This window comes from Pituophis catenifer, unplaced genomic scaffold (genome assembly GCF_029215685.1).
Source record: "Pituophis catenifer annectens isolate HBS135680 unplaced genomic scaffold, rPitCat1.0.hap2 SCAF_3, whole genome shotgun sequence".
Taxonomy (NCBI): Eukaryota; Metazoa; Chordata; class Lepidosauria; order Squamata; family Colubridae; genus Pituophis; species Pituophis catenifer.
In genome coordinates, this window is record NW_027256883.1 from 25,075,572 (window position 1) to 25,101,770 (window position 26,199).

A 26,199-nucleotide genomic window follows, 5' to 3' on the forward strand; every position below is an offset into this window, starting at 1 on the left:
TAAATGAACTAATAATTTAAACTTTTCTCTTAGCTATATCTGAACAGTTAATTCTTATTTACTACATACAGGTTCCAGAATAATACATATCAGTATTTCTGAAAAATTTAGCCAATGATTTCAAATTTAGAACATCTGGTTTTGTATAATCATAGCACTTTTTCACATAATGTACTAGTTCCATGCTCTCACATGTACACAAATAAACATGCACATTACATTTGGCAACAGTGATAGCCTACAACAGAAAGCAAGAAAGAGCAATAATAAACCACATACAGCAAATACAACTACTCCCCCATAATGCAGATAATATCACGGTGACAAAACAAATGAACATGGCAATGAAAGGGAAAAAAGAAAAACAATTCTGTCCAAATAGATACAGTTCCCCCTCTCCCATTTTTTTCAACCTGGGAAATAAACTATTAATTTAATTTCCAACCCCAGGGGCATTAAAGTGGTAATTAAACATGCCAATCCAGAAATAATTCTCATTGTTTAATCATAAAGATAATATCACCAAAATAGTATTGCATGTCCATGAAAGCAATGCTTCTTTTTAGTGCCTGGATAATTTTGTTCTTCCTTATACTTTTGGATGTTAATATCCACAGAGTGATCCATAATTGTGGTTTTGTTTTTCTTTTCTGCACCTCATAGAAATGTTAGATTAGACCTGCCTTTGTATTCTTAATCTGTTTTAATGAGTGACAGAGAGCAAACAAAGACCAAATGAGCAGATTAAAATGCAGGCACCACAAAGCCAATACCTTTTCACTATGGCTATGTTCCTCATTTAGAGTTGTGCTACTACAAGTGTCTACCCCAGAGTCCTTAATCTGAGGTTCAGACCATTCCAAGTCCTCTTCCAAAGACTGGCCACCAAAACACACCATTTTCTTTTGTCTTTCAGATAAGATGTTAGAGTCCGACAAAACTGCCTGCTCACTAGTTTTTCTTTTTCCCCTTTGACTGTCCCCTACAGGCATGGGATAAAAAAGGATACAAGAAAGAAAACATGCTGAGATGTAAATAAAACAAAGAAAACATGAAATGGTAAAGGAAACTAAATGGTAAGGCTCCACATGTCTCACCAAAGACATTGGGGATGCCTCACTGCTATGCCAAGATGTATGGTCCCAGCTGTAGTCCATGTCTCCTGTGAGAATCAGACAGACAAGATAGTGCAGCAAAGGAAAGGTGAAAGGAGGGATAGACAAAGATATAATAGATTTTGCATTTCTATCATCCTGCCTTTATATGCTTTACTCACTAGCATATTATTTGGAAAAAGAAGAAATCCCAAGGGAATATATGTATATATATATATGATAAGTACAAGATAGTGTTCCTGTTTGTGCGCCTGTGTTTGAATTCTGTATATATGATATGTAAGATTTTACAGATTTGGTATCACTAACATCACATTACATGCCAAACATAAAAAGACATGAGTATATGACTTTCAGAAAAAGACATAGACAATTTATTGCAATGTAGCTTTTATCTGATCATGATTTTATCTGATCATGTTGAAAATGAGTGATTCCACTGAAATCAGTAGCTATAGAATCTATATATTCTTTCTTAATACTGTTCTATAAAATGGCCTTGCCTTTTTAAAATAAATCTTATTAAATAAAACAACCATTCCTTTTTTTACAATGTCTTTAAAATACTCATACACATAAACTGCAAACAAAAATCTGTGCAACTCTGATTTCCTGTCTGAAATGTTTATTTCATATTTTCACAAAAAAAGGACGCAACACCAATAACGGATTTGAGACGCAGACAAAAATGTTGTCGATTTCTGCAATTTTACTTGAATATATTTATTTAAGCAACATGGGAAAAGGGGGACAGTTCATTAACTCTTTATGGAAACTCTCTATTTTTCCTATTCTACAAACTCCCCAATGCACTATTAATGAAACGTAAGTCTTCTGCTTTAGTAGATGTAAATATTTCAAATTTCTGATACACACATGATGAAAGTGAAATAATGATTAGGACACACACAGGCACTCATATAGCATCTTCAGCAACTCTTAAGTAAGTTACACCTTTTCCTGGGGTTATATGTTTGCTACATAATCCCCCCCACCCCCCAAAAAAAAAGATTTAAGAATTTAATGGCAATGGAATTTGGATTTAATGTTATAACAGATACTTGTTACAGTTCAACAGATTCTATATTATATTGTTATGTCCCATTGTTTCAAAATGCTGGCAAAATATTACTGTCTCCTTTAAGATAGTACAAAGAGTCACTAATCAAAGATGCACTGAAGCCATATGTACATGTTGCAAATATAACCTAAAAACATCCTCCCCAACAGCTTTCTTTAGGCTCTAGTAAGATGAATTAAGAAATGAGGATAGTGCCTTTTATGGTTACAAAAATAGATATTGTTATGTATTGATATGATTTCACTTCAGATATGATTTCAGAAGATATTAATTTTAATTTTCGTAAAAAACGCTGCAGTGATTTTAGACTGCATTCCAATCACATGTTAGTAAGACCCATGTGGAATATTACACCCAGTGTTGGATAAAATAATTCAGAAAAGCATACATTAATTAGAATGAATTAAGAGAACAGTCAAATATAGGAAAAACTATTTTAATAGAAAATGTTGAAGGAATATTTAGAGTTGAAAAGAGTAAGGAAATTTATTTACATTTATTGGCCATTCCACTAGACTCTGGGTCATGTACAAAACTAATAAAAATATTAAAACAGCTAAAAATATTAATTCAGTCAGCACAGACTGGAGTGATCCAACAGACAACAAAATAAACAAAATAAAACATGTGGTTTTAACAAATAATAAACATCAACTCCAGGCCTGGGACCAAAGCTAGCTTTCCAAACTTGTTCAGAATCATAGAAAAGGAGGCACCATCCTCAACACCATCTGTGTTTTTACCCTTGTATGTTGCCCATGTTCATGTCACTGTTACATGAACACTAAGTAATTGTATACATAAACAAACAAACAAATTTATATTAATAGGATATTAAATTAACATCTAACACGTTAGACATAACATCTGTGGAGATTCTGTTTTGTTTAATACATGGGTTTAGAGTTATTGTATGTTGTGTTAACTCAACCTAGGTTCCCCAAAAAATCAAATTGGACAGCTAATAAATCTCACATTAAAATATCTTAAATAATAAGACAGCTGAATATCTAGTAACAAAAATAAAAACTCTAAAAAACAGTCAATATATCCAACATTGGATTTAGATATTCAGATGTCTTAATTAGACATTTTTAACATGAATGTAGTGAGATAATGAGAATATTATTACTTAAAAGCTGTTCTCATCTGTGCCTAAATGGCTGCCCATTCATTCTGACTAAACATCAACATGAGGTTTCATTATCACTTCATTTTCCAAATCAGGCCTATAAATTTTTGAATCCCAAATAAGAGGAAAATTAATCTTAATATTTGGATCATATTCACCACCACCCTTTATCTTCTAAAACATTAATATACATTTAAAGATTTCCCCCCAAAAAAATCTTATTTGTAATTGTGGATTTTTTTGAAAGAATTGTAATTGACAATTACCAAATTGGTTAAATTTGAACAACAATCTAGGTTAAGATATGTGGGTGCTATTTTGTATGGCCAGTATATTGTAGAAACCCAGAAATCTGAATTAATTCAGTAAATTAAATTTCTATTCATTACAAGCTAGCATATTATGTGAATACAGATTTTTTTTTAAAAAAAATAGGATGTTCATATGAAGTCAATTAATTAACTGATGAAACAATCTGAATCTACTAACAAAAAAATTAAATTGCTTTTGGATCAGAGCAAAGAGATCTTAATTTAGGATTCTATTTCTCACAGCAGCCACTTACATCCTTGCATGAAATCCATAAGCAAGACAAAACTGTAGATATCACTGGCTCTCAAGCACCTGGTATTTTAAAAAACAGTGTCTTGTCATTATATTTACTACAGTGGTGGGTTGCCCCCAGTTTGCACCGGTTCTATAGAACCGGTAGTAAAACCGGCGGGAGGCTCCGCCCACCGACCCCGACATCATCAAAATGCTTCTGTGCATGCGCAGAAGAGCATTCATGGCCCCGTTGCAAACCAGTAATAAAGGTAAGTAGAACCCACCCCGATCTACTAGCCATTAAGAGAGGACTTAATCAGGGATGGATTCTACTTACCTTTACTACTGGTTCACAACGGGGCCGTGCATGCGTGCTTGCTTCACTCGTGCGTGCACACACACTCTTCTGCGCATGCGCAGAAGCATTTTGATGACATAGGGGTCGGTGGGCAGAGCCTCCCGCCGGTTTTACTACCAGTTCTATAGAACCAGTGCAAACCGGTGCAACCCACCACTGGACTTAATCTCTTTTTTAAAGTCTTTTATTTCCTCTTTTAAAGCCACCCCAAGTTTAAATGTGCTGCAGTCATTTTTTATATCAAATTTCACCTTTAACCTTCTCCTTATCCACGGCAAATGAAATATTTCCTGCTCTACCTTATTTGCCAGCTGGCTCAGGAATTCTGAGAGTTGAAATCCACAAATCATAAAAGGGCCATAGTTCCCCACCCCGATCTAAATGTAATTTTACAACAAAATCAAAAGCAATAGAATCATTTTGCATTATGATCCTATTTCATCATTTCATCATTTTCTGTAAAGGTGCTCCTTTTTCAAGAAGCGTCATTCATTTAATCCACCAACTTCAGAAACATAGCAGAAACCAATGCAACCAGACAGATGGGAGATTTTTTTTCAGTCTCCATAATTTAGACCAAACTCATAACTTCCTTCCTAACAGAATTTTTTTTAAAAAAAAAAAAAAACCACAGATGAAACACCATGCAGATACTAGCTTGAAGAACAGGTCTTCCTCTGAAGAAAACTATCCAAATTTGCTCCTCATTGTATCACATTTTCAGGTTCATCAATATTATTTAATTTCTACAGTATGGTTTTAATATACATGCAATCTTTGTCCCTTATATTTTCTTACAGCACCATTTATCACCTTCTAAAGTACTTAACAATGGATCTACAGAATAGAACAAATTTGGCATTTCTTTAAACAGTTCAGACCTGCTTTTTAATGCAAGCAACAGTTATGTGTCTATATTTACTAGTGGGATTATAACAGGCCTTGAATTTTTTTACCAAATCGTGATGAAAATGTCTCCCTTGAAAACAATATTTAGAAAATTCCCATATTCCATACAGAATATCCTCCTAATGCACATTCAAAGAACAAACCTACTTTTAGATGAAGGTATGATTTATATATTTGAATAAGCATAGATAAGGACTTGTCTGGTATAATTTTCTCTTGTAGCTTCAATAAAACAGCCTTTGGATGGGTAGGGATGATAAGAAGCTAAAACTATTTCTTACACAAGGTAATAAAAATTATTTTAAAAATTAATAGCAGATTTTTCTTTTTAAACAACTTATTTTTTTTTAAAAAAAATAAGGCAATGATTAAATTATAAACCTAAAGAAATTAAGACTTTTATTTGAATATTCTCTCTAACCTCAAAAGTAATAACTATTCAATGTGTCACAAGATTAAAGAAAATCCAATCTGGATTGTAATTAAGTAAAAAAACAATCTCCTATACATTTTTTAAAATATATACTTTATTAATATTTTACAGAAACAAATATTTAATGATTTATGTTCCACAAAGAGCCTTGGTGGCACAGCAGACTAAAGTGCTGTTAAGTAGCACTTAGCTGCCAGATGCCTGCAATTACTGCAAGTTCAAATCTGACCAGGCTCAAGGTTGACTCAGCCTTCTATCCTTCCAAGGTAGGTAAAATAAGGACCCGGATTGTGGGGGCAATAAGCTGACTTTGTATTAAAAAAAAAAAAAAACACCGCTTGGGGATGCTGAAAGCCCTACTAAGTAGGTATATAAAAAAGTATGAAGGCTGTTGCTTAACGCATTGTAAGCCGACCTGAGTCTCCGGTGAAGGGCGGCATATAAATCGAACCAATAAATAAATAAATAAATAATTCTACTAGATGCAGTTGTCATGGCACAGTCTTCAGATAAAACTTAGTTTTATCCCACAAGATAGCTAGGAACAAAATGCACTTCTCACTTATTCTGTTTTATTAAGTCTATCTATCTAGTAGCCAGTTCTTCTAATTTCTATACCCAGCAATATTGGAACAACTTGCCTCCAGAAGTTGTGAATGCTCCAACACTGGAAATTTTTAAGAAGAGATTGGATAACCATTTGTCTGAAGTGGTGCAGGGTTTCCTGCCTAAAAAGGGTTGGACTAGAAGACCTCCAAGATCCCTTCCAACTCTGCTATTCTGTTAATATCACTGAAAGTGGTATTTCTATGGAGTGTAAATTTGCTTGGAGAATTTAATTTATGGAAAATCTATATTCCTTCTAAGATCAAAATACAATTACTGCTTTAATCTGTTTACCTTTAATAAATTTATTACCTTTAATAAATACTGCCTTACAATAGCAACAAGCTTTCTTGATCCACTAATAGCCTTAATATTATTTTACGAAATAATACTTTGTGGGCTTTGCCTAAGAAAAACATTTCTTTCAAATGTTTTTTCTAACACTTATAGCCTAATTTTGTAGACGTTATGTGTGCTAATTCCACTATTTCTTAAATCACCATCCTGGGTTACAATAAGGAATTAATAATACATCCTTGCAAGGTTCTTTTAAAAGTTTCACTGATCATATGTGTAAATCATTTTGATAAATCAAAAACAATAAATGCTGCTAAAGTGTTGCAATGCAACTGCTAAGTATTATTTCCACACTGTACAAATAGTAACATTATACAGATGTCCTGATTCACACTAATACAACTGACAAAATATAACAATTAATTTGGCGTGAAATTGAGAAGTCTTTTCAATACATTGTAAGGAAATGGTGTAAAATAAATAGGAAACACTCTTAGTAAGAGCCCCACTTTTTCTTTACTACCACTTCTCATATATCTAATCTAGCACTAATCATGCATGAAGCAATGTTGGGTTGCTACCGGAACTGGTAGCAGCAGTGGCGATAGGCTCCGCCCACTCACCCGGACATCATCAAATACACTCTGTGGATCCGCAGAAGCTTCTGCACATGTGCAGAAGTGACACGCACGCGGGCAAACCGGTAGCAAAGGTAAGTGAAACCTACCCCTGGCATGAAGGCTAACAAAAATGTAATATTAACTAAGTGAATGTGATTAGCTATGCATTAACCCTTAACCTCCATTACTGGCAAAAAGCAACATCATAACATTTACCAAAAACTTTGATTTAATCAAGAGTTAATAGTCACAAAAATTGCAAATTTATTAATGCATTAAAAGTAGGGATTTGCTTTTGAAAACTTAAGCTGCTCCTTTTAACACAGGCTGAAAATAAATATTATAGGATAGAAGGCGCCAGTGCCATTGTTCCTCAATTCCTTCTCAATCTCTGTATTTCTAAAGAAACACAGATGTTGTTTCTCCCAAATTCTACACTATAAAGTTAAATTGCAAGCAATTTTATTTATAAACTTTTTTGTGTTAATTGGTATTGAGAAGTCCATTCCGGTAGTACCTATCTACCAATATCCAACTCAGTATTTAACATCTGTCTTATATCACCCTTCTACCATCTATAAACGCTGCTTCTACCATTAGTAACTAGAACAACCCTAGAAGGCCAATTTGCATATGGATTCCTGAATTTCATTGTTATTTCAAACTCACTTTGGCAAACCATTAAGTTTGAAAGGCCAACAGGCACTGATAGGAAACAGAGATTTAATTTGTAGAATGCTGTCACATTGTTAAATTGTCTTTTATTTTAAAAAATCTAACAAATAAATACAATGTAACATAAAAACACTAACCCAAAATAAAAGCAGTTTTAAAAAATTGAAGAAAGCTGTTAAGAGCAGTTTAAAAAGCCAATTTAGATAGATGTGTCTTAACAGCTTGTCCAAAAAGCGACTGAGCTATTTACAGGGAAGTTAAACCAATCACAGTAATTTACAATTTGCATTCTTTTTTGCTGCAGAAAAAATGTCTTTAAATGACGAAGCAAAATACATGAAGAGAGTTGAAACCAGAGGTGGTATTCAGCAGATTCTGATCAGTTCTGGAGAACCAGTAGGAGAAATTTTGAGTAGTTTGGAGAACCGGTAAATACCACCTCTGACTGGCCCCACCCCCATCTATTCTCTGCCTCCCAAGTCCCAGCTGATCGGGAGGAAATGGGTATTTTGCAGTAACCTTCCCCTGGAGTAGGGAGGGAATGGAGATTTTACACTATCCTTGCCCTGGAGTGGGGTGGGAATGGAGATTTTACAGTATCCTTCCCCTGCCACGCCCACCAAGCCACGCCCACCAAGCCACGCCCACAGAACCAGTAGTAAAAAAAATTGAATCCCACCACTGGTTGAAACCAAGTTTCTTTTTGTGGCATGCCCAACTGGGCTCTTACCAAAATAATGCAGTGGAGTCCTAAAACAAACCCATGTGACATGTTACATACTGTTGGTTTGTTACATGAGAATGATGAAAGTAAACATTGTAAACTGGAATGTCTTTGATGAAACATTTTGGAATGCTGTCACTATGGTGCCCTGCATTCCTCTATACTAGTAGAATACTAGTTTCAGATAGTATCTCCCTGTCTGATTTGGTCTGGCAAGGTTAGCACACTCCAGTTCCAATTGATTAAGCAATGCCATCTATCAGGACCATCGAAAGGTCCAGAAAAGGACACCTTCTCTGTAGCCTTATAGCTTAAGAAGGTAGTCGCTAAAATTATCTTCTCCACAAAACCTTCACCAAAAAAACACAGAGAGAACTTTGGTGAGCCTGAATAAATGTTATTCCACTTGAAGTGTATTAAGCAAATTTAAGTTTATACAGGAACACTATCATTCTCTCCATTTTTTATTCTTTTTGGTACACTGAAACATAAAACAAGCAAGTGCTTCCAACAAAGAAAGGCAGCTTTGTGCGAAAAACTTCAGTATGACTGTAATTCATATTACATAACTGGCATCCACATATTCTCGAATTTCTAAGTAAACAAATTATATAACAAGAGCCCTCAAAATGAATCATAGTCTAAATGTTCACTAAAGCATCAAATATAAAACTTGAAATAATGTAATTTACATGTCCATTAAGAAAGTAACACATTTTTGTAACTTCTTTTCGTGACTGCAGAGAAAGATCATGATATCGGTTAAAATTTCTTTCTTAAGATTCATTTTCAAAATAGCAGTCACGACGAACATAGCAAATTGGTGAGGATATTCCCAACTAGTCACCTCAAACCTTCAGTCACAAAGAATTTGCTACTTTGCAATTTGTTCTGGGCAGGTGGGCCTGCTTCCAAACAATACAAAGAGCTGTAATCACTCGCTATTTCTAAAGATCGGCATGGGCCCATCTGAAAAATTCTGGGGCTTTATTGGAGCATAGATTAGATTTTCATATTGAGACTAATGGATACTTAATTCTTGGGCGGGGGGGGAACAGTTAAACAGGTATTCCCAAAGGTGCTTTTTTCAAGAGACAACTGGACTTTCCGGTTTTGCTTTGAAGACGTTTTGCTTCTCATCAGAGCTGAAGAAGCTTCTTGGATGAGAAGCAAAGTGTCTTCAAAGAAAAACAAGGAGGTCCAGTTGCCTCTTGAAAAAAGCACTCTTGGGACCACCATGATCTGGATGACTGAGAATCTCCATAGTTAAATAGGTAGTAAAAGTAGTCCTCGACTTATGACCTTGGACCAGAGTTTCCATGGCTAAGCAACGCAGTTGTTAAATGAGTTGCACCCGATTTTACAACCTTTTGGGCCACAGTTGTTGAGTGAATCACTGCCGTTGGCAAGTGAATCACGGGGTTGTTAAGTAAATTCAGCTTCTCCAATGACTTTGCCTTGGGAAGGTTACAAATGGTGATCATGTGACCTTGGGATGCTGCAACTATCTTAAATACATGCCAGTTGGTAAGCACCCAAAGTTTGATCATGGGACCACAGGGAAGCTGCAATGGTTATAAGCATGAGGACTGGTCATGTGTCACTTTTTTCAGTGCCACTGTAACTTCAAACAGTTGCTAAACAAATGGTTGTCAGTCTAGGACTTTGTCAGAACAGTGACTTTGAATCATTGTATAATTATTACTTCAAGAATTTTTCATAAATTTAAATTGAATGTGGTCTCCCTAGTTCACAACAGTGGCAGTATTTTCAATGAACAGGTTTTGATGGCCCAACTTGGGCTTTGGTCACTTCAGCGTTATCTGAGATGCTGGAATCTCCAATAATATCACATCAGCCGTTGAAAGTCCTTAAAAATGTTAAAGTGGGAATGATGGACTTAAAATTAAAATTGATTCATCAAATGTTGCATTTCAAGTTTACCGGAATCCATGAACAACATTTTGAAAGAATGGGTATCAGTTTTCCTTTGTTGGAAATGTAATAAATTTGAGAGATTGCTGACCAGGATTAAACCAACATAAATCTTCTAATCTTTAAAATGCCGTATGATATTTTGTCATTCTCATTTCATTTTCCACTAATCTATGTATTTAATAGATAGATGGCTATATTAAACATATCCAGATGTCTTAAAGTATCTTTTCTTAGTAGTTGGCACAAAGGTGTAAAATGTAATTACTAATGATGTGCTAGTAAATAAATTGCATCCAATAAGATTATTTCTATAAATAACAAACAAATTTCAATGTATAATTCAAATTAGTTTATATAGGTTACACAAGTAAGAGACAAAATATATATGTTACCCAGCTTGGATAATTAAAAAGTTTATTGGTAACTATCAGAAATATAAAACAATCTTTAAGGTCCAAATTATTTTTCATATTTTGAAAAGTCAAGCATTTAAAAGCAATCTTTGCAAAGATACCCCAGTTTCCTTATTAATACAGGTAGTCCTCGACTTACAATCATTCATTTAGTGACATTTTGAAGTTACAACGGCACAGAAAAAGTGACTTACGACCATTTTTCTCACTTACAACCATTGCAGTTTTCCCGTGGGGTGGGTAATCAAAATTCGGATGCTTGGCAACTGGTTCATATTGGTTCACAATGGTTGCTGTGTCCAATGGTCATATGATCATCTTTTGAGACCTTCCGACAAGCAAAGTCAATCGGGAAACCAGATTCACTTAATAACCACATCACTAACTTAACCACTGCAGTGATTCACTTAACAACTGTGGCAAGAAAATTTGTAAAATGGGGCACAATTCACTCACAAATCTTTCGCTTAGCAGTATAAATTTTGGGCTCAATTGTGATCGTAAATCGAGGACTATTTGTATTAAAGGTTAGAGTCTAAAAGTATTATTATACACAAAACCTGGGGGGGGGGTATTTAAATTATTTCATACAAATTTTCAAATCAGCAACAAGGGGACTAGAGGGTAAATGATGGCATGTGCAATGCATGGATGATAACATTGTCACATTTTATGTACCTACATTAGATACCAGATGTAAATAACTGCAGCATTTGCCTCATCGTATCATTGTAATTGTGTCGTTTGGCATCACCATAGTTTGCTACAGACACTAATGGATGAAGCAAATATAAATCGCAATGTCAATTTACCATACATAATTTAACTGAACTGTGTATTATGATGGCTTATGTTGAAAAAGAAGCAGAAAAGGGGATTACACTATTCAGAAACTATGCTGTACAGGTAGTCCACAATTTGTGACCACCAACTGGAATTTCCATTGTTAAGGGATGCGATAAGAAACCACATCATCATCCAACCGCATTGCTTAGCAATGGCAATCCTGACACTCCTCATTGCCAGCATTAAATAAATTCCAGCATGAGGCAAGGACTCAGCCCAATACAAGCCACTCTGAGCTTGATTCCTCCCAACCCCAAGCCTCAAGTTCTTCCAAGGGATTGTAAATATTCCCCCAATCTCTGCCCTTCAGGCCACTCTCTACCCTGCCTTGTTGGCCAGCAAGCAACTCCAGAATCACACGGCTCTTGCCATACTGTAGCTCAAAATCTTCTTGGCGTGCCCGGCCTGACTCCTGCATTCCACAACCCCTGGCACCATAGCTGTCTGTTGTCTTCTTTCTCCCATATGACCGGCCTCTTGCAAGGCCTTTGCCAGTCACTTGAGGCCATCATTCCCAGGTCTCATGAGGAAACTGCCATATGTGTGAGGAAATTCCTGAGGAAAAAAGCCAGGGGTGAAATGCTCCCGGTTCGGACCGGATCGCCCAATCTGCTAGTGATGGCGGTGGGTGGTTCGGAGAACCGATAGCAAAAATCCCTGCCCGCCCCCCCCATGCCCAGCTGAGTCGTGCGATCAACAGAGGCTTTTTTTTTTTACTTTTAGAAGCATTTTTCTACAACCTCTTCGGCTGAAAATATGCTTTTAAAAGTTTTTTAAAAAGCCTCTGATGATCGCACGGCTCAGTTGGGATCGACAAAGACTTTTAAAAGCATTTTTTTCTGCAACATCTTAAAATTGTAGAAAAAAATGCTTTTAAAAGTTAAAAAAAAAGTTGGCCACGCCCACCCAGTCACATTACCCACCACCACCACCAAGCCACGCCCTCAGAACCGGTAGTAACAAATTTTACATTTCACCACTGAAAAAAGCCTTATGCAGCTGGCAGCTATCTTGCAAGGGGCAAGCCGAGCTGCCTGGTCAGCAACAGGAGAAAGACAGAGTGGCAGAAGCTATAGAGTGCAGGGGCCTAAAGGGCATATATAATGGGGGGGGAGACAGGTGAGTGAAGGAGTAGAAACCGCCCTGCAGTCATAAATGCAGGTGGGTTGCCAAGTGCCCAAATTTTTATCACATGACTGTGGGGACGCTGCAATGGCAATAACTTCATGGACCAATCATAAGTCCGTTTGTTCAGATAATTATTCAAAGAGGGCAAGAAAGAAATCATTAAGATCTCTTGTGTTATGAACAGAGAGACGTAAAAGAATTCTCTTTCCATTCAGAGTCATAACTCTGGCTAAGCACTCCTTCTTAGATAGGAGGTACACACAGCAGTAATGGAGACAAGCCATAGTAGTAGGGCAGCATCAGGCCTCAAAGCCCCTATTAGAGACTCTTTGAAATGGACGCTGAACAGGAGTCCAACCCCTGCAGCTACAAAAGCACCATCGCTCTCACCACTATACAGATAACCAGAAGTCACGAACTGACTGAGAAGGACTTGGCTGGGGTTGGGATTCAAGGCTGACTAAGGCCAAGTATGCTCAGAGGCTAGCGATTTCCTATATTTAAAATCACCTAAGGGGTCCTTGGTGCTCTCTGAGCTTGCTTGTTTTCTTGCAGATGTTTCATTACCCAAACTAGGTAACATCCTCAGTATTAGTAAGGAGTGCTATTTGCTGTCAGTTTATATTCTGGTGTCTTGCCTCTCTGTGTGGGTGGTTTTAGGGATTCTTTGGTTGGGCTGTTTACCGATGGCTCCTTAGCACTTTCTTGATTATGGTATTGCTTACTTGATTGTTGATCTGAAGTTAACCTTGGAGTTAATCTATGCTGATCTGAGTGACGATTATGGGTGGAGAGGTGCTGGAGTCTTTTTTTTCCCCACCTAAGTACAGTACAGCATTAGAAAATATTCCATTACAGTACAGCACAACCTTATAGATCAAATATATAGATCTTTGGGATTTGGATTTTATATTACTGCCAAGTATAATGTAACTACTGCCTCCCAAAATGCATCTGACGACATTAGGGCAATTCCAGTAATGATTCAAACGTTACTTTAATCAAGGAGAATATTTGTAGCAGTCAGGGTTGACATGAGGCGTCCTTGGTGCTCTCTAAACTTGCTTGTTTTCTTGCAGACGTTTCATTAGCCAAAGTAGGTAACATCATCATCAGTGTTATTACTTTAATCATATTATTTATTGGGAATTGGGCAACATAAATAGCAGATTCAGTACGGCCACTTGTCAGATGGGCATACCATTTGAATAGTAATGATGGCCAGGACAATCCAATACAAATGAATATATAATCTATTTAAGACAGTTGTATCAAAAAGGTGTCTATGAAAAGTATAATTGGGGACAACTGCATTAAGAATAAATTAAGGAAAGCTACTTCAAATACAAATATTAGAGAAATGTGTCCAGAAAAATATTTTAAGAAAAATTATGTTTCCTAACAGATGTAGATTTTAATTAATTTTGTACTTTTTGTACTTGTACTTTCCTTTTTTCCCCAGTGTCTATTTATTTTAGAATCAAGAAACATAAAAAAGAAAAATTAAATGAAGAAATCTACAAATGATATAAAATTAAATAAAAATATTTTAGTGCCACATATTAAAGTATCATATCAATGTAACATTCAGAACATTATTACAATTGAGTTGATATTTGTCTAGTAACAACAGTAAGTATAATAAATCACTATATTAAAGCCTTCTATTAAAAGAAATGCAGTTTGAATGCAGTACATGTCCATTTGTAGAATTATAATCCCGAAATGTTTTCCAAGTTGAATTAAATTTTGTAGCAGATTGTTTTTTCAAATATGACTAGTTTTCATATTGATAGCTTACTTTGCCCTTATTCTATAGATTCCCAGATAATTTCTAAAAGTTTTCTTGGCAAGAATTTCGTAAGTGGTTTGCTATTGCTTTCTTCATAGGACTGAGAAAGAGTGGTTTAATGACTAAGGCAGGACTAGTACTCACAATTTCCTGCTTTCTAGCCTTGTGCCTTATCCCTACACCAAACATGCTCTCCATAACTCTTTTAGGATTCTTAAATCATTCTTCAAACGCAAAAGAAATAAAAACTCTTGAAAGTCCATTATTTTTTGTTGGCTCAAGCATTTAAAGCAAAAATTGAGTTATGAAACATGCTAATATGGGCAATGGCCTGCATTTTATCACAATAGATCTACAGCAAGGCATAATTTGTCAAAGCCACTTCCATGCAGTGGTTAAAATGCTGACCTGAAAACCTGGAAACTGTGAATTCTAAGCTTCCTTTAGCCATGAAACTTGGTTAAAGTTTCTACATTTTATGAGTGATACCATCATGGATAAAGACACTTTTGGTTCAGCAGAAGATATATTTAGATTTTAGCGATTTAGGTCAGACTGAACCTATTTGAATATTTAAAACAGTCCTTTTCCCAACACAATCCCAGCAACAATGTGAAGGACCATTATGGTTGGAAATGAACACCTACCTAGAGATTCTATCTATGTTTGTTGTACTACAATTTGATATATTTAGAAGCATGATGTGATGAGCATGTAACCCAGAATTTCAGTCCTTTCTTCTCTTTTATTTTTCATATCTTGTCCATAAATCTCAACTAAAACAGAAGATCCTAACATGAAAGATCCAAAAGGATTAAAAATAAAAAGACACATTCTTTTTTTACACAATAATTTTATTAAAGATTATACAGAAAAAATGTATAAACTACAAAAGATAAAAGAAAAATAAAAGGTGCAGAAGAAAAGAAAAATAAAGAAGGAACCTCCCCCTTCATCACCAGCAAGTATAATTAACATTAACAACTCATCATAGTCTCTTAAAATACAACAAGACATCTCTTCCTTCCAAATACCATTCATTCTCCTCAAACAGATCATTAAAGTATCACTCCACCTTGATCAGTAGACTTCTGATCTCCATTAAGAAGTCCATTAAGGGCTATCAGAAACAACAACATAACTATTACACTCTATATCTAATAAACCCACTTTAAATCCTTTCCTTGCATTTATTAAACACACATACTTAAAATGCAACAAATAATCTCTTTATCTCTTAAGGATTACCAAAACCTTTAAAACATCATCATCCAGTGCTAGTAAACAAAAAAAAAGAACATTAAACCTTAATGGAAATAACAGTTCATCAACTTTACCCTTGATCTAATAAATTGACTTTGTATTATTTCCTTTTTCTTCTGACAATATTTAGTACCCGAGATTCTCTTTGTTTCTTCTCTCAAAGTCATTGATAACTTTAGCAAGATCCTTTTGAATATCCACCATAAATAAAATATCCAAGTCACTCTTCATATTCTCATTGTCTCTTCTCACAAAATCTTTGACAACTTTAACAAGCCCCCTTGATAAAACCCATAAAAGAGCCGTAGTGGCGCAGTGGATAGAATGCAGTGCTGTAGGCTACTTCTGCTGTCAGCTGCAGCAATTCAGAAGTTCGATCCTAACCGGCTCAAGGTTGACTCAGCCTTCCATCCTTCCGAGGTCGGTAAAATGAGGACCCAGATTGTTAGGGGTAATATGCTGACTCTGTTAATCGCTTAGAGAAACCTGTAAACACTGTAAAGCGGTATATGTCTAATTGCTATTGCTATAAAAATGTTCTCCACATTGCTCTTCTGATTTAGTATTTGTGTGTCTTTTTTTACTTGTTAGAACATCAGCTGGTATTATTTGTATATCCAATATTTCCTCTTTCTGTTTTAAATTCACCCTGAAATTAATTTCAGCTTATCTAATGAAGTTTGTTCCTCTTCTGTAACACCGTTTTAAAATGGTTTAATATGGTTTTAATTGGAAGTTTTAATTTTGGCCTTTAATTTTGAATTGTTTTAATATGTTTCTTAAATTTTGTCTTGTATGTTGTTTTATCATGGCTGTTCACCACCCTGAGTCCTTCGGGAGAAGGGCGATATACAAATATAATAAAAACTAAACTAAACTAAACTAAACTAAACCATCTAATATATCTACCGTGTTTCCCTGAAAATAAGACAGGGTCTTATTTTCTTTTTACCTCCCAAATAAGAGCGTGGCCTTATTATCAGGGGTCTTATTATTTTGGGGGTGCAGGAGGGCGGCAAGTGTGGGACTAGATGTCCCGTCGCTGCCGCCGCCTCCCCTCCCTGTTCTTCGCACCGGCCGAGCAGCCCAACACGTCCATCCCACCCCAATGGCAACAGTTGCTTCCCTTCCCCACCATCTCTTTATTGAGAGGGGTGGCAGGTGGGACAGGGGAGAAGCGAGATGCATGGAGCAAGACGTGTCTCCCCTTGCCATCTCTTCCCCCCCCCCTCACTGGGCATGACAAGTCTCCTGTCCCTCGCTTAGCCACCTGCCCCCTTTAGGGATGCAATTTGGGGGTGGCAGGCGGGACGGGCAAGAAGCGGGTTGCAGGTCTTACCTTTCAAGTTCCATCACTTTCCTCGCTGTTGTGTCCAGGGAAACACGCTGTAAAAGAAAGACTTCTTATGAGTGCAATCAAACTTCTCGAACTCACAAGAAGACTTTCTTTTACAGCATGTTTCCCTGGACACAACAGTGAGGAAAGCGATGGAGCTTGAAATGTAAGACCTGAGCCCACTTTTCACCCACCCTATCTGCCACCCCCAAATTGCATCCCTAAAGGGTGTGGGTGGCTAAGTAGGGGCAGGAGCCCTGTCATGCCTGGCGAGGGGGGGAGAAAAGACAGCAAGAGCAGCCACGTCTCGCTCCACGTGTCTCGCTTTTCCCCGCCCCACCTGCCACCCCTCTCGATAAAGAGACGGCGGGGAAGGGAAGCAGCTGTTGCCATTGGGGTGGGGTGGGACATGTTGGGCCGCTCAGCCAGCATGAAGAACAGGGAGGGGAGGGCATGTCCCCCCTTCCCTCCTCGCCTCAAGTCATTTTGGTTGCGCGGCAAGCAACCAGAGGAAACAGCGGAAAAATGCGCTGAAAAGCCTGATTGAGCATATTATCCGGACATGTCTTATTTTTGAGGAAACATGGTATAATAGCAGATATCTTTAAAATTATTTTCTGAATTCAATAATTGTTCTTCATTGGATCCACAGATGTATTTGTTTCCTTCTGGTGCCTTCATCTTATCAGGTTATTTTTGTTCCCAAATGTAAACATGGGAAGTTTTTCACAGGGAGGATTTAATTAATTTCCAAGTCTTAATTCAAATCTATCTGAGCCCTTAGTCCATTTAAAGATTTCTAAAATTAACATTCCAATCACCAATTTGCAGAATATTCCATTTTTTTCTTCTTTTTCAAAACCTTCAACTAGTAATTAAGTCATTAAAACTTTTTTCTTAGAAGATTAAAGGCTTAACTGGTGAATACAGTAAAACCTCTAATTCTGAAATTTCTCAATCTTTGTAGAACAGTAAAAAGATATACAAAGTAATTAAGATTGTGAGGTTTGGTTGAATTTAAAGTCCATTTAGGCTATATTGAAAACTATAAGCTTGATGGAATTCTATGAATCCCAGCTTTTTCCAAGCTGACCATAAAAATCTCAATTCCTATCTACTCCACACACAAAAAAAACCCCAGCTGTTTGGAGTGCATATGGGTGATTTCTAGATCTCTCCTTTCTCCAGAGAGGCTTCAGCAGTCCAGCTCCTGCATCCAACTGCTGTTTTCAACTGTAATGTTTCCTGCTCTTCATGGAACATCCGTTCACCATTTCTTACCAGAAGTGACTTTCCGCTGTACATTCTGAGCTTGTTCATTGAGGAAATAAATGTACGTGTGCTCTTAGAGTACCATTTTTGGAAAAAAATATAATGCTTGTAGTCCTGTATTACAGGTCAAAAGTAAAATATTGAAGAGAGCAGCAATAATTTATAAAGAGTCAAATTTTCACTCTTTTTTCCTTTATACCACAAATATATTTCTTCAAAATAGCAACACAGAAGACATATGATTGTAAGGTAAAGGTTGCAGACCAAAGAACACTTATAAGGAGATAAATATTTTTATTTTCAAGTAAACATATTTAGGTTCCTGGTATAAATATAAAACATAAATCTAGCGATACAACTCATAAAAATAGTGTAAATATTTTGTTTTAATAATTTAACTCTATAGTTCTGAAAGTTTAAATCCTTATAATAGCTAAAGCTTGACAGGAAAGAAAAAGAGCTCCAATTACAGTACCTTGTTAAGATTCAAAGAACCAATTGTCCTAGATTATTTGCATGTAAAGCTCAAAGTGTAATATTTTAAGAATAGTAATAATATGAGGTTTTAATGGAAAAAACCCACTAAGTTCACTATACTATATTCTAATATACCGTGTTACAGAATTACACTTTGTACAAATACTTCACTTACCCTGCAGCAGTTTGATATCACTGCATTCAAATGTCACATTTAAAAGCATAAAATTTCCTACAGAGACAGATGAAATCTAGAACTATCAATAGCTGCAGTTTATTATTTTCAATCTGTCAACTTCACTAATTTTAGCAAATTCTTATCAGTTATTAGTGCACAAAAGATCAGTAGATTTTTTTTAAATTAAATGTTTATTTTTGTATTGCACTGTTTTAATTACATATAACATGGGGTAATTAAATCTCTTGATTTTTAAAACCTTAAAGCTGCCCCTGGGGTTAGGTTGAACTGTATCAGGACATGAATATTAGTGTGGGAAAGGTGTTTAAGCCTTTCCCCAATTCTATTTTATTAACTCAAATTGATCTTCCTGACATTGCTATAAGATCCACCATAAAACAGAATAATACAAAAATAATATACCATAATACAGAAATTGGGATTTTTGCCATAATAAAAATAATAGGTTTTTGGGTTTTGTATGTATGTGAAAGCAGTCAAAAAAACCCAATAAACAGCCTCTATCTTGACACAATTCAGTGCTATCCACTTACTCCAGCTGGTTCTGTGTGCTTGGTTTTAAACTAGTTAGTCAGAAAAATAAGAGCTAATCTATAGTTTCATTCAACTTTTGCCCTGAAAACCATGTTTATAAAAAAGCAAATAAAAACAAAAATATTCTATCGACTACTGGATTCATGTAGATTTAAAACTATTTAAAAAAGAGAAGATACACAAAATTCGTTTGTAAAGCTCAACTGAAATTAAACAAACCACATTTTAAAGCATCAGCATGAAGAACGTAACCTCACAGTAACCATGTACTCCTACTGTAATTTCAAATCCCGCACTTAAAATAAATTGCCCTCTACTTAAAAGGCAAACAGAAAAAAAGGCCTTACCTTTTTCACTAACACTTTCACTTTCAATTTCTACATCATCACAGCTTGTATATTCTGGTGTAGAAGCCAATTCTTCTTCAGAGCTGCTCAATGACACCTGACGCATTTTACCTCCTTTTTTTGTTTTATGAGGCTTTGGTGGTGGAGGCCTAACTGATTCAGACTGATCTGAACTCAACGAATCATTTCTTAACATGGTTTCCATTTTTTCACGTTTTGTCTTCCGTACCGCTGAGCTTGGGTCTAAATGATGCTGTTTTCTTAATGGATCAGTTCTCCTCATATCTGGTCTATCAAAAGGTATTGGACTCCTCCTAGGTGTTGGAGGACTGTGATTTGCGGTTCTCTGCCTATTGGGACTTAGTCCCTGAGTCCTTTCCATTGAATACGAACGTTGGTCCATGGCAGCTCTGCGTTCAGAGGCAGATCTTTGCCTTGATGGTCGGTCCATTCTCATCATCGAAATCCGGGAATCTTCCAATTCAGTATTGGCCAAAGACACATCACTGTGCCTTCTTTCATGACGTGCACGTGAGACTTCAGCATGAATGCGCATTTGTTCTTCATATGGTTGGGGTTTGACAGGATAACGAGCCAAATTAGGATCACTTCGATATCGTGCTTGATATTCTTCTTCCCTCCGCTGCCTTTCATATTCCCCTCTATTTTGCATGTCATCTTCCTCTAAAGGATATTCCCTTGAACGTCTGCGATTTCTCCTGCTAGAATCCCTATAGTCATCCATTTCAGGTTCTTCATATGGTTGCAACCCATGTTGTGAATGTCTGTCTGTATAATCTGATGGTGATCTTGGCATTGCAGCATCTGATGTTGCATACTGTGAATAGTCGTCTCTCTCCTCCAGCTGATTGAAACTTCTGTTCTGATCTCTGGGTATTGATGGGCTTCTTTTTCTAAGCAATTTAAAAAAAAAGAAAATTTACTAAACATGTATCTATTACAAATTAATTCAGAAAATATTTATTCCAAATGACTGAGCTACAATAATGTGTTGCTTGCTATACATAATCTAACTATTCATAACAACTCCAATAGATGAATGTTAGTTTAAGTTCTACAAAGTCAAATACTTAAGGATTGTGTATGCCATCTTTATACAATTTTGCAATACTTATTAATAAAATGTAGTATCCAAAGTATAGACAGCAGATTCAAATGTCATTATTTACATCCACAATGAAATAGAGGTAATGTGCATTGTTATATAGTACATATATGTTAGCATATGTAAAATGCTGCATAGATTAAGGAATCTTTGTTCCACATATTTTGCCTTTATCAAATTGTATCTTTCTAAAGTATAAATTTTAAAATATTTGCTTGCAGCATAAAATCATGTTCTAAATACTTCAGACTAATACTAGATGCAATAAAGTAACGCAAAGAAAACTGAATAAACAAATAGATTTTGGGAAATTCCAACTATATTTAACTACTGTTTTTTCACTCAGTTTTACAAAAAATTCAAAGCATACATTTCAAGTATTTTCACATTACATTTCAAAAAAGTAATCCGGAATTAAACTGATGTCCATGAAACTAATAATAATAATGACCAACCGCAAAAGCAGGTATGAAAACTTTAGTCCCTAAAATGCACTTAAAATGCATTTAAATCTAATTAAAATCCCATTGGAACTATACAGTGATCTCTATTAAATGTAATCCATCTCATTAATCTCTTGAAATTTTTGTAAGCTATATTTTACAAAAAATATTATGTTATTATTATTATGCCATCCTATCCTGTTATCAAAATATAACCTAGGATAATAAACTACTTTGTTTCAAAGGGGAAAAAAATTACAAGACTCTCATCTAACTTCTCTAACTATCGTCTAACTATCAACTACTCATTATATAAAAAGAGATGTTATATATTTTGTAATGGAATATACTAATTGATAAAATGATCTTAGAAAAGAGAATTGAATACCAACTTAGTCACATTTCAAATAGACCCACTGAAATTTCAGATATCATTTGTAATATAATAAGACTAAGCATATACATTTGAATCCTTTTTTGTTTCTTAGAAAATACAGAGTATTCTACTAGGCAACCTTTTCTTAGCATTTATCAAGTACAATACAAGGAAAGCAAATCATATTTTAAGTACAGTATGTTGTTTCTATTAAGTGAATATCAAATGTATTTTCAAAATTCTGACTGTAAAGGAGATAGACAGGTCACAGTAATACTCTTTAAAATCATGAATTCTGAGAATATACTTGCTAAAATATAAAACAGTTAGGCATGCATTTCTTTTTAACAAATTGTTTCCTTAAATATTCTTCTCTGGCTATACAAGACTTTATTAGTTTCATAGTAATATACAAAGGTCTTTCTTTACCTGTTGATCAGCCACTGCACATCTGGGAAATCAGGAATATCAATTTCTGGGCACCTTATGGCTTCACTAAATCCTGATAGATTTGAGGATACCATATACAATTTCATTTGTTTTAGGAGCCCAAAATAGCTTTTTCATATAAGTTCCCTACTTTAAATACAAATTAATGAACATTTGAAGGGAACAAATATAGGTTTTAAAAATTACTAGTCTCTAATCTGAATTGTGATCTAGAAGAAAAGTTACAGAGAATATGAGATAGGAGATACAGTTTAATACTGTTGTGATGTGCTGTATATAGCTGGAGGTCAAGTAAGTATTACCCGATAAGGAGGATTATAGTACTTAGTTGATTAGTGATTTGTTATAGTATTGTTTTCTGCAAAATGCACATCATCAGACATTTTTGAACTATTTAAAGTATCTTTTAAAAAAAAACACTACATATTACAAGGGAAAGGGAAAAATACTATTCCAAGTTTAAAAGTTTATATTCTTTTAAACCTGTACTTGTAAAAATATCTTAAATGTAATGTTACTGGAAAAGGAAAACATCAGCACTTTCCATTAAAATGTATTCAAAATCCTTAAAATTGATTTATCTGAACTTAAACTCCTAGATTTCCTTGATTGTTGGGTGACTGTTCTAGTTTCCAGTATCATCCGCCTACCACAACATCTGTCCAGCTGAGTCAATCCTGAAAAGTTGATGTGCTACGGGTTTTTTATTAGACAACATCAGCTCTCAAAAGCTCAGAAGCACACCTTTTCGGCAGCAGCACCTGCTGTCTGGAACGAGATTCAGATGGCCACCGATTCTGCTGCTGTTTAGAAGAAGTATAAAAGCCTGGTTCCTCACCCAATTCTTTGGCAAGGGAGAGTGATACTCCAAATCTCATTGCACTTTCTGTCTTTCATTTTTTTATATTATATTGATTTTACTGTAATTTCTTTGATTCTCATGAACCATCAACAGCCAGTCAGGTGTCATACAAATTTAATAAATTATTATCTGTTCACAACAATGTGAAGTCACAGCTATGAGTTCTTTAGTTCATGTTAGCCTTCATACGCATCGAGTTCTTCCTTAGAACCTAGGATGTTGTAATGTATCAGTGCACTATATGCATGGATCCAAGCATTATGGCCTTTTGCAATTGACTGGTGGAAATTTTGTCAATGTGCAGTTCTAAGATTCCGCAATCTTTTCTAAGATAATATCAAGATGTTTTTGGGTATGGCACCCAGTGTGCCTATACCAACTGGGGGCACCACAGTCAGTTATTTAACATCATACATTTTAAAACTTTTCTTCCAAATAATGCTAACATTTTATATATCTATATTTACTAACCTGAAAATTAATTTAAGAGAAATTAATTCTTTAGTCAAAAAAGTATGAAACAGAATTGAAATTGTTCATCCAATTCAAGTTTACTGAGATTCACACACTAAATTCTATCTAGCAGTTTCCATCAGCATATTCCTATTGAATATGTTAGGAAAACAGTTCCTACGAATTTTACTGCACACTTGGATTCTGATCTGGAGAGCTACATTAAAAATCAGAGAACTACCATATTATGTATGATATTTTAACTGTTCACCACCCTGAGTCCTTCGGGAGAAGGGCAGTATAAAAATTAAATAAATAAATAAATAAATAAATAAATAAATAAATAAATAAATAAATAAATAAATAAATAAATAAAATTACTTATTGGATTGAAATTGATATCTAAGCACATATATATTCTAGTAAAATTAAATAAAGCTCTGTTTAAGTTATTATACTGGTACAACTTATCCGAAGTTCCAAAATAAACTAGAAGTGTATATGGAATCAATATTATTTTAAAGTTAGCTGGACTAATTTGAATGCAGTGGACTTTGTATTAATGTAGGTTGTTTAAAAAATACTAAAAAATTGTCTGTGTAGCTGAAATCAATAAACCAAGGTGTATTAAACTGAGAGTTTATTATAGTAGATTTTGATTCAATAATGTGTTTAAATATAATTTGTATGAGTTTGAGATCAAGTGCTTTTTACTTCTGCAATGACATACTACTATTGTCTCATGATGCGACTTCTGATTAATCATTTGTATAGAATATATCAAAGTAAGTTTCCATTATTATCTTGCACATACATGAACAAAAACTAAAGAGCGTAATTTCAGCAGCAGATTAATCAACAAAGACCTGTTTATTGAATCATTTGAATCTCAGCAAAACAGAGCTTTTTCTGTCTACATGACCCAGAAAGAAATCTCAATACAAATTAGTTGGATAAATACATAACACTAACGGGGGCAAACAGAGAACTAGTTACAACCCTTTCAAACAATTTGAAAGGCCAGTTAATCTAGTTTCTAGGTATATGAGTGTAAGAACAAAAATATTTCTCCTTATGTAAATAGAATTGCCTAATATAGTTGCCCACAATCAGGTAGCTGAGACCAAAAACCTATTGAAAAGAACAATTTTAACCTGTTTCTGTAGTTAGAATAAAAAGTGCATAAACTGTATCTGGGTTTTATTATTATTTTTAAGTATTTATTCATATAGTATTATTCTAATTTATCTATATCACATATTACTTCAACAACTTACTTTTACCATACTTCTACTCTATCAGATTTATCAAATTTCTTTTTTCACCAACTCGGCTTATACCTTTGTTTCACCACTTGGCTATCATCCAATACAATTATTCACTGTGTCTTTGGATTATCTCTGAGTTCCTTCTTCTCACCCTGTCTGACTCTTGTCCTGGCTCGAGACATATATATATATTTCAATAACTCCTGACTTTCGAGTTCCCAATCTCACTTCTTTGCCATAGATCTTGGTTGAATCTACTCTAAATATGTTTGATCCACTAACATAGTCTGCAGTCTCATGATCAGGTTTGATTATTTATGAGTAGAAGAAAAATTTGGAATCAGTTCTGTTCATGCTTCTACATATTTTTGCCAACCTACAAATGGATGTGCAACTGACCTTTCAATTCTGGCCATTATAGCATCCCTGTGGTTACATGATCACAATCCAGGCACTTGGATGCCCAGTTCAAGATTACAACTTTGCAGGGAGTGGTAGTCATGTGACTGCAATTTGCAACCTCCCCCACTGGCTTCCACACATACAAAATCAATGAAAAAGCCAACAGGGAAAGTCACAATTCACTCCAATATGTTCCCCCGGTTTTCCTAGGCTTGCACTGTGCCCTCCATCCCTTGGCTTTCCTGTGCTTGTGCTACTCTGCACCTTCCATCCCACAGTCTACTTTCGCTCATACTGCACTGCACCCTACACTCCACAGCCTTCCTGCACTCACAATTACGTGGCACAACTCCTTTCCTCCCCTGACCTCCCTCAACTCATGCATGGCCTATATCAAACCTCCCAGGGCTTCCCAACTATCACTTCTGCAGCATCCAGGCATCCCTTACCTGGGACTCCCGTCACTTCTTGCCTGTTGGATTTCTACCACTAAATGATGCAGTCATGTGACATCACACATCATGGCTGTATTGATTAGGGCAGAGGTTATCAACCGCGGGTGCGAGACGATATACCAGGGGGTGCGAAAACATGGGTTTAGAAGTTTCAAAATTATAGTGTATATGTATAATTATATGCATATAATTATTTATTTTTAAGGTGTGTGAGAATATATCAGAAGTGTTCTAGGGGTGCAGGGTAAACCATGTTTCCCCGAAAATCAGACCCTGTCTTATATTTTTTTGAACCCCGAAATAAGTGCTTGGCCTTATTTTCG

At 35.5% G+C, this 26,199-nt stretch overlaps 1 protein-coding gene across 20 annotated transcripts in view; it reads right to left on the reverse strand.

Moving 5' to 3' along the window:
• Positions 1-26,199, reverse strand: part of RIMS2 (regulating synaptic membrane exocytosis 2) — a 267,667-nt gene that overhangs the window by 147,180 nt on the left and 94,288 nt on the right. For 12 of the 20 annotated variants that reach the window (XM_070940391.1, XM_070940388.1, XM_070940385.1 and 9 more), the window contains 2 exons: positions 20,042-20,955; positions 1,098-1,162 (listed from right to left, as the gene is read on the reverse strand). In XM_070940391.1, coding sequence (XP_070796492.1) covers positions 1,098-1,162; positions 20,042-20,955 — 979 coding nt within the window. Of the gene's footprint in view, positions 1-773; positions 983-1,097; positions 1,163-20,041; positions 20,956-26,199 lie in introns of all 20 variants that reach the window. The other 8 variants (XM_070940384.1, XM_070940381.1, XM_070940380.1 and 5 more) reach the window with 1 other exon arrangement.